The following is an 11,744-nucleotide window of genomic DNA, read 5'->3' as shown; positions in this document are numbered from 1 at the left end:
ATTCGTGTTTCCGAAGAAGGTCAAGGCTCGTGGAGGAAGAAAAGCAAACGTTAGCAAGCGTAGAGTCACGTTCGCTGATCATTAAACCCGTTCGCGCGACGAGCATTACGTTACATTACATTAAAAACTGCAGCAAATGCAAATATTGTATTACACACATTCAACCCAACGTCCAATCAGATTTTTCTGCGTAATAAGATTTTTCGATTTCAAAGGCGCGTGTATGGATGATGCGTTTTTATCATCAGAAAGTCAGAAAATTCTGTAGCCGATATATTTGTTAACTCTCGATCATTAAAAGGAAGAAATTGTCACATGTACTTGTGTTCTTGTTCGTTATAATAATCGTATCTTATTTATATTATATTCAGCATGTAATGATGTCAAGGAAATCTGATTTTCGTAAGTTTTTCGATTTGCGATATTATTAGCAGACGTAGTCGATTGATCGTCAATTGTTGAACACAATGTTACTTTTAGAGCGATGCGCTGAAAACTTCAAGCCATTCTTGACATTTATAACAAAATTTTCTGTTATTTCAAACCCTCAAAATTCCAAGTAGATTTTGAATTTGAAACTAATTCAATTAAAAATATTACACGAATAAGAACAAACATGAGTGGATTCAGGATATGGGCATTGCATGACCTATCATATATTCTGCCCACTAAAACCTTGCAGGTATTCCACAAAATTAACCTCTCTTTAATAATTTTGTTATAAATAATGTGACAAGAAGATATTAAATCTCATAATAACGTTTCTTAATAAATCTTTAATAAATTATATATTAAAAGTAAAATGTAAAAATGTGACACATAAATCTAATGAAAACTAATCTGAGAAGAGGAAAAACAGCAAAATAAATAATAAATATTTATATATAAATGTATAGAAATAATTAAAATTATATTAAATAGAAAAATATTCAATTGTGTTTATAGATTGAATAATATTTTTCTTTACGAACACATAAATTAGCATGAGACGCACGTGCCCACGAATACATTTAAACGTTGTCTTTCAAATTTCCTCAACTCCTCTCGCAAGCAAGAGAACGTTCATGAGGGCAGAGGAATTAACTTAACAACAATTTCCAATAATTCGGAACCTATCTTTACAACATGGATGACTTTACATGAAATCGCTACGACAACCTACAGTTCTCGATCGCCCACATATTTTTTGCCTTTGCCTCCCAAAGCGAGTACGGAAATAACGCGTCCGGAGGTATTGAAATCTCTCATTAAGTACGAAAAGTTATTAGATAGAAATTCAGTGTCCAGAAACAAAAGGCTTTCGTACATCCACGCTGACGATCTCAATTTTGTATGTAACGACAATACTATGATAAAATCTGATAACGTCCACTGTGATAATTGCACTTCAAGAGTAATTCCTCAACGAAATCAAGAATCCAAAATTAATCATACAATCGAGCAAGAGTCGACTTGTACTATTGGCAAAAGTTTGGATTCTCCATCTTCCACAAAGTCAGAATTGAAAACACTAGAAATCAAGCAGCAAAAGTCACGAGATCAATTCAAATTACAATCAATATTCGATCAATATTCACAGAAATATGACGCGCCGCAATCTCCAGAATTTCGGAATTACACGCGGAAAGATCTCTCGAGCACAACGAAGCAACGGATTCAGTTCTCGCAGTCCTCTCGATGCGTTTTGCAAACGTCAACAAATACCTCCAAGCCATCGCCATCTTCATTTGAAACATTGAAAACATCGTCTCGACTTGGTTATTTTGCCTACTTCGAAAGTTCGGGATATCAAGGATTTCGAAAGTCTTCGCTGTGTCTACCTTTTGTACCGTGTCGCGTATTTTCCTCAAAAAGTTGCATCATGATTCAACAATCTATTCGAGAATTCGAAAACATGAAAAAGGATCTGAACACGAATACATCGATTATTCGTTTAAGAAACACGCGATCGCATTCAGGTATCTTGAAGTCCTATTAAATACAATAATTCTTAATTTTTCAAATTTATAACTTAAAGCTCTTGCTCATTCATTACAGTCATTTTGGGTCACGACAAAGTGAAAAAAATATACTGTATTAAAATGTGAGTATTTTTTAATAAAACAATATTTGCAATAGAATAAAGTTGTAAAATATACCTTTATATTCTGATAATCAATAAATGACCATATATTTGAAATTAAATTATATCTAACCGCACAAACAACAAAACAAGCTGTATTACAGCTATTAAATAAAAATAAATATGATTTTATTATATTTCGAAATAAAAGAAGAGTTTCCGCGGTATATTTTACAACACTCTGAAACACTAATATTGTTTTATTCAAAAATATTTCTATATTAATATATTTAAAAAATTTTATCGTGTTTCTTCACTTCCGACATAAATCGGTCGGAAAATCCGTATGGACAAGAGCCTTTAAACAATCCTCAATTTAATATTGTTTGAATATACATATGTGTATACAGTTATTCAACGAAAAGCATTTTATAACTAGTTTGCAACTATAATGTTAGTGCACTAATGACTGACGTTTAATGAGACTGACATTCGCAGATCGCGTTTCTTTGATGAGACTGCAATCGTTTTCCCGTGACGCTTCAAAATCGAAAAAATTCGCCGATTGTGAGGAGGATGATAAAGCACAACGATCGAGACGCGAAGCCGAGACCGAGGAAGATTGCAACGTTGATTCTCGAAAGATTGCGAGGAGCCGCTGTCGGATCGAAAGTAAAAAGATCTGCGAGAAGACGCGACGGAAGGCCAGGTCCGTCGCGTCTCAAGATAACGTGGGTGAAGAACGAGAGAGAAAATCTAAGTTCGCTAACAATTACATATGTCCCGAACTGAGTCGACAAAAGCCATGCACTTGGGAAGAAGAGCGATGTCCTGAGACTCGTCAGAAATGCAATGAAAATAAAGCACGAGTCTCGTCAAAAGGCCGCGCGGGACAACCGAGAGATCTCAATTGTTCACAGAAGCAAGATGTAGATGACGGAAGATGTGGTAAAAGTAACGCAGATTGGCATAATCATTATTATGATAGTAATAATTCTCTCGTTAAGAAATATTCAAATTTAATTTAACATTCACTCGATACCTCACGAAACATCTGAAATTGATGTATCTCATATATTCAGAGATCAAAATAATTATTGTTATTGTCATCATCATACTAATTTGAAATTAGTTGCTATTGCATTATTATTATTTAGTATTTAGCACATCTTGATGATATTTTATACGGTGTATTGATTTGTCCGTTCTCTAATTTTCCTATTTCCTGTTTCCTATTAATCTGTTAATTTATTTTGGCAATTGTCTCTTATTTTTTTTTACCATATGTTTTATTTGAACATTTTAATCAGGACGACAATCAAAATCATGTAAGCAACGTGACGATTGCGATAAAGCTGATGAACCACGTGTAGTCTGCAAAGATTCCTTAAAAGAAACAGATGATTTTGAATCAAAATGCAAGAAAGAACAGCGAAAGTGCCCCGGAAACAATCGAAAGCGATCCAACAGCTGCCGCAAAAGAAATTCTTCCCGAACTAGCGATAAAAACTGCAGTAAAGTGGACGGAAAGCGATGTTACTCAACAAGCGACGTTACAAAACAATCAATTTTCTTCGTCCCGCGAGATCGTAAATCCTTCTCCACTTCAATTTCCGATATTATTCTCGGCACAAATGTAAGCGAGAGATTTTATACTAGCTGCAGCAAAGACGAGAAAGACCGAAGACAGGCTCCGTCTTGTGAGAAACGAAGAATGAAGTGCGATATCAAGGAAAAAGAGGAAATCGAAAAAAAATGCGCGAAAGGTCCTGCTAAGTGTATGTCGAGAAAAAAGGCTGATAAGACGCAAACCTGTCAATCTACGAAAAGAGATGAAAACAAGAAATTTTGCGAATCCCCGAAAAAATCCCGTCAGGAGGAATTTTGTGCTAGCAGAAAAAAAGACCTTAAAAAAGGTAAGTTATATTTAATTGTAAAGATATTGTATATTACTTAATTTAATTATACGGGGGGTGTTTCAGGATCATATCTTAAAAAATCTCTTTAACTTTTTCTTTTATTATAATTTATAGAAATTCTTCAATTTTGACAAATTTGTAATTATATTTTTTGTTGTTGTAGATGAAAAGCTTGAAAAAGAACCAGTGAAAGCACCTCCACCTGTAAAAGGTAAATTCTATGAGAGAATCATGGGTTTTTTTAATTCTTTTTTCATATTACGATTCATAAAAGAGGAACAGTTATACTAAATTTTTATTGCGATACATTTCTTTAATTGTTCGTTGCAGATAAAAAGTCTATGAAACAATTGATGAAGGAACAAATAGATCGCGAATACAAAGAAATGGATGAATGCAAGAAAGGCTTCGAAAAAGAGAAAAGGGGCGATAAAGTCAAAATGGTTTCCACAGAATATAAATCGACGGACTTGAACCACAATTTACGTAAAAACCCGGAAAAGCGGGGTATTGAAAAGTTTGCAAGCACACGTAACGAATCAATCATTTCGACGGACAATGCGTTTAAATGGTTCAACATTTATTCTAGAATTATTAATGGCACGATTCCAATTATCCCCAAGTTAGTTCTCTCGGATTTTACTTCTGTCGGCAAATGCGTTTTCAAAATTTGAGGATTAAGTAATTCAGAAAGAATAATATTCTTTAAAAATTCCATGTTCACGATACTTTTTATTCTGATTAATAATTCCTCTGGTTGTTTCGTAATTTATATCATCAAAATTATTCATAACCCGTTTTATCGTAACTACACATTTGCGATCGATGATCGTTTATTGCTGCAACAACGAGTTTCATACAACGTAATTTCATACAACGTAATTATAGGGATGTCGGACTGTTCAATGTAATGTTTGATCGATCGTTCTCTACTGCGAAACTGAATTATCAGGATGATTTTGCTATCGAACGAACTATGTATGATGATAAAATAGTTCGGAACTGTTCTGCGAATGGCGACGATTTTATTCACGGTGATGAATTGCCGAATTATGTTGAAATAGACTATGAGGACGAAGAAGATGACGAGGGTGAATACTAATCAAGCAGTCTCCAAAATCAATTGAATCTTACGCAAAGGTCACACTAAATAATAATTTAATATGCACTTATTAAAAAAGAACTTTAATTTATTATACTTGTTTTATATTTTGTCACAATATGGTATTTTTGATAAACGCGTTGGCGATGTAATAAATGAAAAAATTAATCCAGCTTGTAATGTGATTGCATCTGTATTTTGGCGTTGTTTCTTTGAAAAAAGAAAACAATCCCTGTTAAACCATAACTGTTTTCTTCACATATACGAACGTATCTCGTTTTCAGTCACCAAGAAACATTGCGATCCTTGATCATACGGTAATCAATAACTTCATGACATTACTTCGCTATAAATAGTAGTCGATCGTCCCCCGATAATACTTAACCAGATTTCACTTTGTAGGCGATAAGATAAAATTACTCTTCAGCATGACTTGGACGATCGTCGATTACTCCCCGAGGGACGGTCGTGTATACGAGCGAAACGCAAATGCGGAGCCTTACGGGGGTTTCGCTCCTGCTTCACACGAGAGACGTCTTTGTAGCGCGACGGAGGCGTGAATGGCAGTGAGCCAGGAGGCCCAATTATGAGTTATTCAGTCCTCGCCACGGGGCACCGCGATGCCGCTCTACCGCTCAGTGTATGCACCTACCTGGCGCCTCCCCCTTTATCTCGCGTGAGAGCGAGAAAGAGCGTATGCGAGCTGGGGTGACGAAACGGGGGTTGAAACGCGGGACGTGGGGTAGAGAACGGCGAGGACGTCTCTGCGGGATTCCCTCCGCCACTTATGGGAATGCGATACGAGCTTTTCGTCGGATGCTCTCTTGCGTTTTCGCATTGTTACGCAACCGTCCTTCTCGCGTCTGCGTCACCCTCGTGCACTCCGACAAAGGGAATCAATGTCAATGCGCGCTGCTATGCCACGTACATCCGCGCACCAGAGAGGACGAGGAAAGTGAGAATGTTGAAATGATGATTGAGAGTACGTAATAATAAGCGCGTATCGAAATCGTTATGTTATGCTATAACGATCGCGCGAAATGTCACTCTGAGCTGAGCGGTGCTTCGAAATTTATCCGGCAAAATTATTCGAATTCTTATTACAATATTTTATTTTAGCAATCATTAGATTTGTGCAATTATACTGTATGTTTGTTATCGTCTCATTAATGAGAAATTAATTTGAGATTAATGACGCAATTTGAAGTCATTACCGTCATTTCAGGCTCCTGTTCATTCATCACTATTATCTCGGATCAGAAACGAGAATATATACATTAAAAATTCTTGCAAAATATATTAATATAGAAATATGTTTTAATAAAAAAACACTCGGAATCGATAAAATCGACTTGTGAAATACATAGAAAACTTTTCTTTCACTAATTAATAATACATAATCACATGTATACATATACATATATATTTAGAAATAATGTACAACAAAAACAAAATAAGTGTAGACATCTTATGACACAAATTTTCAAATTATTATATATTGAAATAAATATGATTTAAATTTTATTCTCTGAAAAAATGGTTCTCAAATCATTTTATAAAAAGTCTATTCTATTAATTGCAAATTTAGTTTTATTAAAAAATTTATTCTCATCGATCCAATTTCGTATTATAATTATTTATTGAAAAATATTTATATTTAAACCTAATTTGCAAACATTTTTATCACATGTTTTCCTAGTTTTAATCACATTCTGAGTATATAGTAAAATAGAAGTCTTAATTTCAATTATTTCTTAATTAGAACGGACGTTTTTATGTTAATTATTATGGTGTGAAGAAGAAATAAGACATAAGCTACGCTTAAGTAAAGAAAAATGCATATATCAAAGTTACTTGATCTGTTTTCATATTTATTAAATAAATATAATCATGTTGTATTATTAGTTTCCTTCCGATTTTTTAAAATGTAAAATTGCTTTTACAGTATTCAATCTTTGCTTTCATCTCAGTTTTATCCATTTCAGCAAAACTGTTTATATCGCACTCGATCAGATATGCGAAGTAAAGTGACGGTAAGGACATTACGACAAATGCGAATCAGCACAACTTATTGTCCCATCAGTAAGATCGAGCGATCGCCGCTCTTTAAAATGAATTGGGGAGAGAGGGGTCTTGCACGTCACATTATGGTGTCAACGACTTCATCGTAGACCACAAACCGCTGGCATCCGTGTATCGAGAATGAATGGCGTCGCCACGGGTGGCAAAGAGGCGCATACAACTCGAATAAAATGTATCAATTCCGTCTTCATGACGCCCAGGTTCCTTTTCTCTCGAGGATCGATTGTGCGCTCCTTGAAGAAAGAAAGTCCCGCAACGGACAACGTCTATTATTAGTGCATAAAGTTGTTAAATTATGTGAATTACACAACGGAACAAACTTAATAAAGATTGTATAACATACAAGTTTTATTAATTATCTATATAACAAGAATAAAAGGGCGCTAATGAGAGTAAAATCGCTGTTAGTGTTGCGAACATATAAAAAATATTATAGTACTTAAAATTAAAACAATACACTACTAATTAGTAGTGTATTGTTTTATAATATATTCTTGTTATATGAAATTTTCGAGAGTCTATTTTTATATTTAATTGTTTATTAATTATCTTTTTTAACGTTCATTTCTGTATACCAATGTTAATTAACTTTAGCCTTATTCGATTACAATTAGCTATTAGAAGTATAAATAAATTTGACAAAAGATGGCGCCACCAGTATGTTATGGTTAAAATTGTCTGCTGTAAAACGTCATAAGGTTGGACGTCTGGCAACAACATAATATTAGCGATGAAATATTAGCGATTGAAATATTAGCGATTTTGTATCAGCATCATATATCTTTTTTCGTGTGAAAATACCGAGTTCTTTAGTTTGAAGAAATCTATGCAGCTGAGGCGCATCGATTGCTTGTAAAAGCATACCTATGGTGAGGCTGCCTTAAGTGAGAGAAGTTGCCGTGAGTGGTTTCAAAAGTTTAAGAACGGTGAATTTGACATCGAAGACAAAGAACGTAGTTTCGACGTTTTTTTGTTTTTTTTTTCGACGTGGAATCCATCAATTTTATCAGAAAGATGGGAAAAAGTAGTGGCTAGCGATGGACAATACTTCGAATAAAACATTAGGTACCCGTTCTATTCACAATAAATGCCCAATTTTTGATGAAAAAACGGCGGAAACTTTATTTATACAGCTAATAGATTTTCTTCAATGACTCCAAATTTTACTATTGGTAATGCGTCGTTCAATACACAAAGCAACTCGATAGAGACGTATGTGAAAGACAGGTCAACGCGCCTTCGTAACGCGAATATTATAATATGATGCAAAACCGTAATAGGAGAAATATCAGGATTAGTGTAAACGTAAGTTAAAATAGAAAATTCTCTACTCTCGTGTTTATTTATTATTTTTTTTTTTTTTCAAACTTTCAACACTGCATTCTTAAATTGAAGGGACAGAAAGGGCGGAACATCACGTGATATGTACTCTACCAGATGAAGAAGGTTTTAGTCCTACATCAATCATTTTCCCGCAAGAACAATATTTTTCCCTATAATATAAAGTTATTTTTTGAAGATATTTTTTTAAAGCGATCTTGAGAAAAGTCAATTTAAGAAAACAATATATTGTGACGTTTTTCCTGTTTCTATAATATTAATAAACAAACATACATCAGTTTTAATAAAAAAAAACAAACTCTATTTACTTTATTTATCTTGCAAGCTCAGCTTTATATGTATTTTATATGTATATTTTTTATAGTGATATAAATATAAAACAATATAATAATTTAAAAGGTTTCAAAAAATTCCGTTGTCGACAGGTTGTAGTACCATTCCATATACAGAAAATATTTATCTCTTTTCACTTTTAAAATTATAGGTAACTATTTTATCTTTCTAAAACTGGAAGCTCTATACAATAAATTAAAATTTATAGTTGATTGCCGTAGAATTTTGTTATTAAAACAAGAATAAGGAGCCGAGCAGAAATTATATCGGGAATTCCTGATGGATGACTAATGCTGCATGACCGGGAAAGAGCAGGGAATGCCATAGTACGGAATTCTCGATCTTTGCCTAATATCCTTTCAACGCCTTTAAAACTCCCTTTAAAAGCATAAGGCACCGGATAATTACAAAGGGTAATTATCCGGTCCTGATGACGATTGTTTGATCAGGCATTTACTTGTTGAGTTTGAAAGAAATTTATCTGTTTATTCAAACAGAAAAAGATGTCAGCTTATAAGATAAATACGAAAATTGTTAAAATTAAAAAATGTAAATTTTTTAATTTATATGTTTATCATATTTTTGAAAAAAAAATTAATGTTTACATAACGTGTTTTACATAATAATGAAATTAATCAAACACTTTTGTAATGTTAAAGGAGATTAATTGCATACTTTTTTTTTACGCAAAAGTATAACTGAGTGTATTTCTTTTTCGTATGACGCTTTTAAAAATAGTTAGTCTTGCATAAGAAAATTTCGGTATTGCGAACACAGTGCGAACGCTTGACGTAAGGACGCAATGTGTCACCGACTTCGGCGTCACTGTTAGCCTTCCATCGGACGGTGTGTGTCGGCGATTTCGCTATAGCGACGGACCATGTGCGACGTGTGTTATTCTAGCCCGAGCGCGCGGTGTGCCTTAAGTAACGCAAAAACACGGGCGAGCGCGCTCTCTCTCTGTCCGTGAAACTTTATCCAACTTCTGTTGTAAGTAGCTTCTAAGCGACATTACCTTTCTTCCGCGGGGGCGTTCATAAACCCCGCGAGTACTATATAAATCGATTTTTCTCCCGGGAAGGATAAGCCGTTGCTGCCACTCGCGGCGTCCTTCCCTCTCACCACCCTGCGTCTATCCTTTCTCACCCCATGAGCACCGCTAATAAGTCGACTAATAAACGAGATCTTTAGTGCTTCCTTCATTTATTTTCTTACGCGTCGCTTTTCTTCGTAACTCACTTCCATCATGAATAATATAACGCCGCACAGCATTTTCTTTCATAGCTCGTTCGATTATAGTAGATAGAGGAAAGCCCCCTATTATGAGATAGGCGCTTAATATGAGATAGCGGCGTTTCTGCTATTAAACTAATAAATGCTATCTGTTGATTCTACCATGAAATTATTGCTCTTGGATTGAAAACTATTTAGTGGAAAATTCATTGTTAGATCATGCCTACAGTAATTGTAAAATAAAATTTTAGAGTTTGAATGTTTTTTCAAGTTTCATTGAGATAAGCCTTTAATCTTTGTTTATTATTTAATAAGTAATTATTTGGCAATAAATTCTTCATGTAGTAATAGAGTAAGATCGTACTGATAGAAAAATACGGAATATGTTGAATTGTTTAATTAAAGAAGTTAGATATTTATTGTAATAAGGCTCAACGAATTTAAAACTAATATGAGAATAGGGCTACGAGCCTTAGATTCATTAAAATCTTTAATTCTATTAATTCTATTAATTCTAATATATTGCGAAGAATATCACGTAATGTTGGCGTTTCGTCCCGGCTTCCAATACTGGACTCATCAGTAAGGTATTGTAATGGAAGCCTGCCTTAGACGCCTGTTTTAGTTATTAAATCGAGATTCTATATATACAGATATACGCGTATCAAAGTACTTGCGAGAATCTTAGCGAATATCTATAGACCTCTGATGGCGGGTCGACGTAGTAATATTCTTCGCAATATATTATTCAAAGTGATATATGTATATGTATTCCCTTCCCACCCCCCCCAACTTGCGCGCCGAACAATCGTCGGTCTTGAAACGCAACTCTATCTGAAAATTCCCCCCAAATTGCGCGCCGAAATATCTTCGTGCTTTGATACGCGTATATCTGTATATATAGAATCTCGATTTAATAACTAAAACAGGCGTCTAATAAGGTAGGCTTCCATTACAATACCTTACTGATGAGTCCAGTATTGGAAGCCGGGACGAAACGCCAACATTACGTGATATTCTTCGCAATATATTAGAATTAATAGAATTAAAGATTTTAATGAATCTAAGGCTCGTAGCCCTATTCTCATATTAGTTTTAAAGAAGTTAGATTTGATGATCGTAAGACTGTAAGATGTGATACTCGTAATATGAGATACCCAGGATATTTCTAATATGAAATAATCTATACTTCTGTGTCCAAGTGAAAATCGATGTTAAAGTATAAATGTTATTGTACAATAATAAAAAGAATAACCGGAATGAACATTGAGGGTCTGTTTCTGCAATACTTCGTTCCAATTACTACTGAAGACAAATCCTGCGTACAATGCATCACATACTCAATTTACGCGAACAGTTGTACTCGTTGGTATTTTAGAAACATCAAATAAATTTTTTTTAATTCTAATATTGATGTACTTTGTGCTTTATTATCGATTTCTCGGGGTATCTCATATTAGGAGCACAATTTTTCGACTTTGCAATTTGTTCACCTTTTACATTTCTTTAATTAAAAAAATAAAGTAAAATTTGAATTAAATTTTACATAACACTATCTTCAAGCTTATTAAATTCTCTTCAAAATGACCTATTATTTTTTTAAATTCTGCCGACAAACTTCTAGCGTTTACTTAAAGTAAACTCAGTATCTCATAATAGGAGCCTTTTCTCT

At 34.1% G+C, this 11,744-nt stretch overlaps 2 protein-coding genes across 3 annotated transcripts; both read left to right on the top strand.

Moving 5' to 3' along the window:
- The first annotated feature begins 419 nt into the window (after window positions 1-419).
- LOC108780573 (uncharacterized) lies at window positions 420-1,739 on the top strand. Its single transcript, XM_018548329.1, has 3 exons — window positions 420-682; window positions 983-1,494; window positions 1,580-1,739. The coding sequence occupies exons 1-3, from the start codon at window positions 617-619 to the stop codon at window positions 1,737-1,739; spliced, it is 738 nt and encodes a 245-aa protein (XP_018403831.1). The 5' UTR covers window positions 420-616.
- Window positions 1,740-1,812: 73 nt separating this feature from the next.
- On the top strand, window positions 1,813-6,159 carry LOC108780606 (axoneme-associated protein mst101(2)). 2 transcript variants are annotated; one of them, XM_018548369.1, is made up of 6 exons: window positions 1,813-1,958; window positions 2,561-3,010; window positions 3,373-3,978; window positions 4,145-4,192; window positions 4,312-4,603; window positions 4,870-6,159. In XM_018548369.1, exons 1-6 carry the CDS (start codon window positions 1,862-1,864, stop codon window positions 5,081-5,083), a joined length of 1,707 nt encoding a protein of 568 aa, XP_018403871.1. In that variant the 5' UTR covers window positions 1,813-1,861; the 3' UTR covers window positions 5,084-6,159. The 2 variants fall into 2 exon arrangements, with proteins under 2 accessions (XP_018403871.1, XP_018403870.1); XM_018548368.1 differs by having other exon boundaries at window positions 1,814-1,958; window positions 2,561-3,016.
- Window positions 6,160-11,744: the final 5,585 nt, after the last annotated feature.

This window comes from Cyphomyrmex costatus, unplaced genomic scaffold (genome assembly GCF_001594065.2).
Source record: "Cyphomyrmex costatus isolate MS0001 unplaced genomic scaffold, Ccosl1.0 scaffold72, whole genome shotgun sequence".
NCBI classification, from domain to species: Eukaryota; Metazoa; Arthropoda; class Insecta; order Hymenoptera; family Formicidae; genus Cyphomyrmex; species Cyphomyrmex costatus.
Note: the sequence above shows the minus strand (reverse complement) of the source record. Positions and strands in the feature narration are given on the sequence as shown.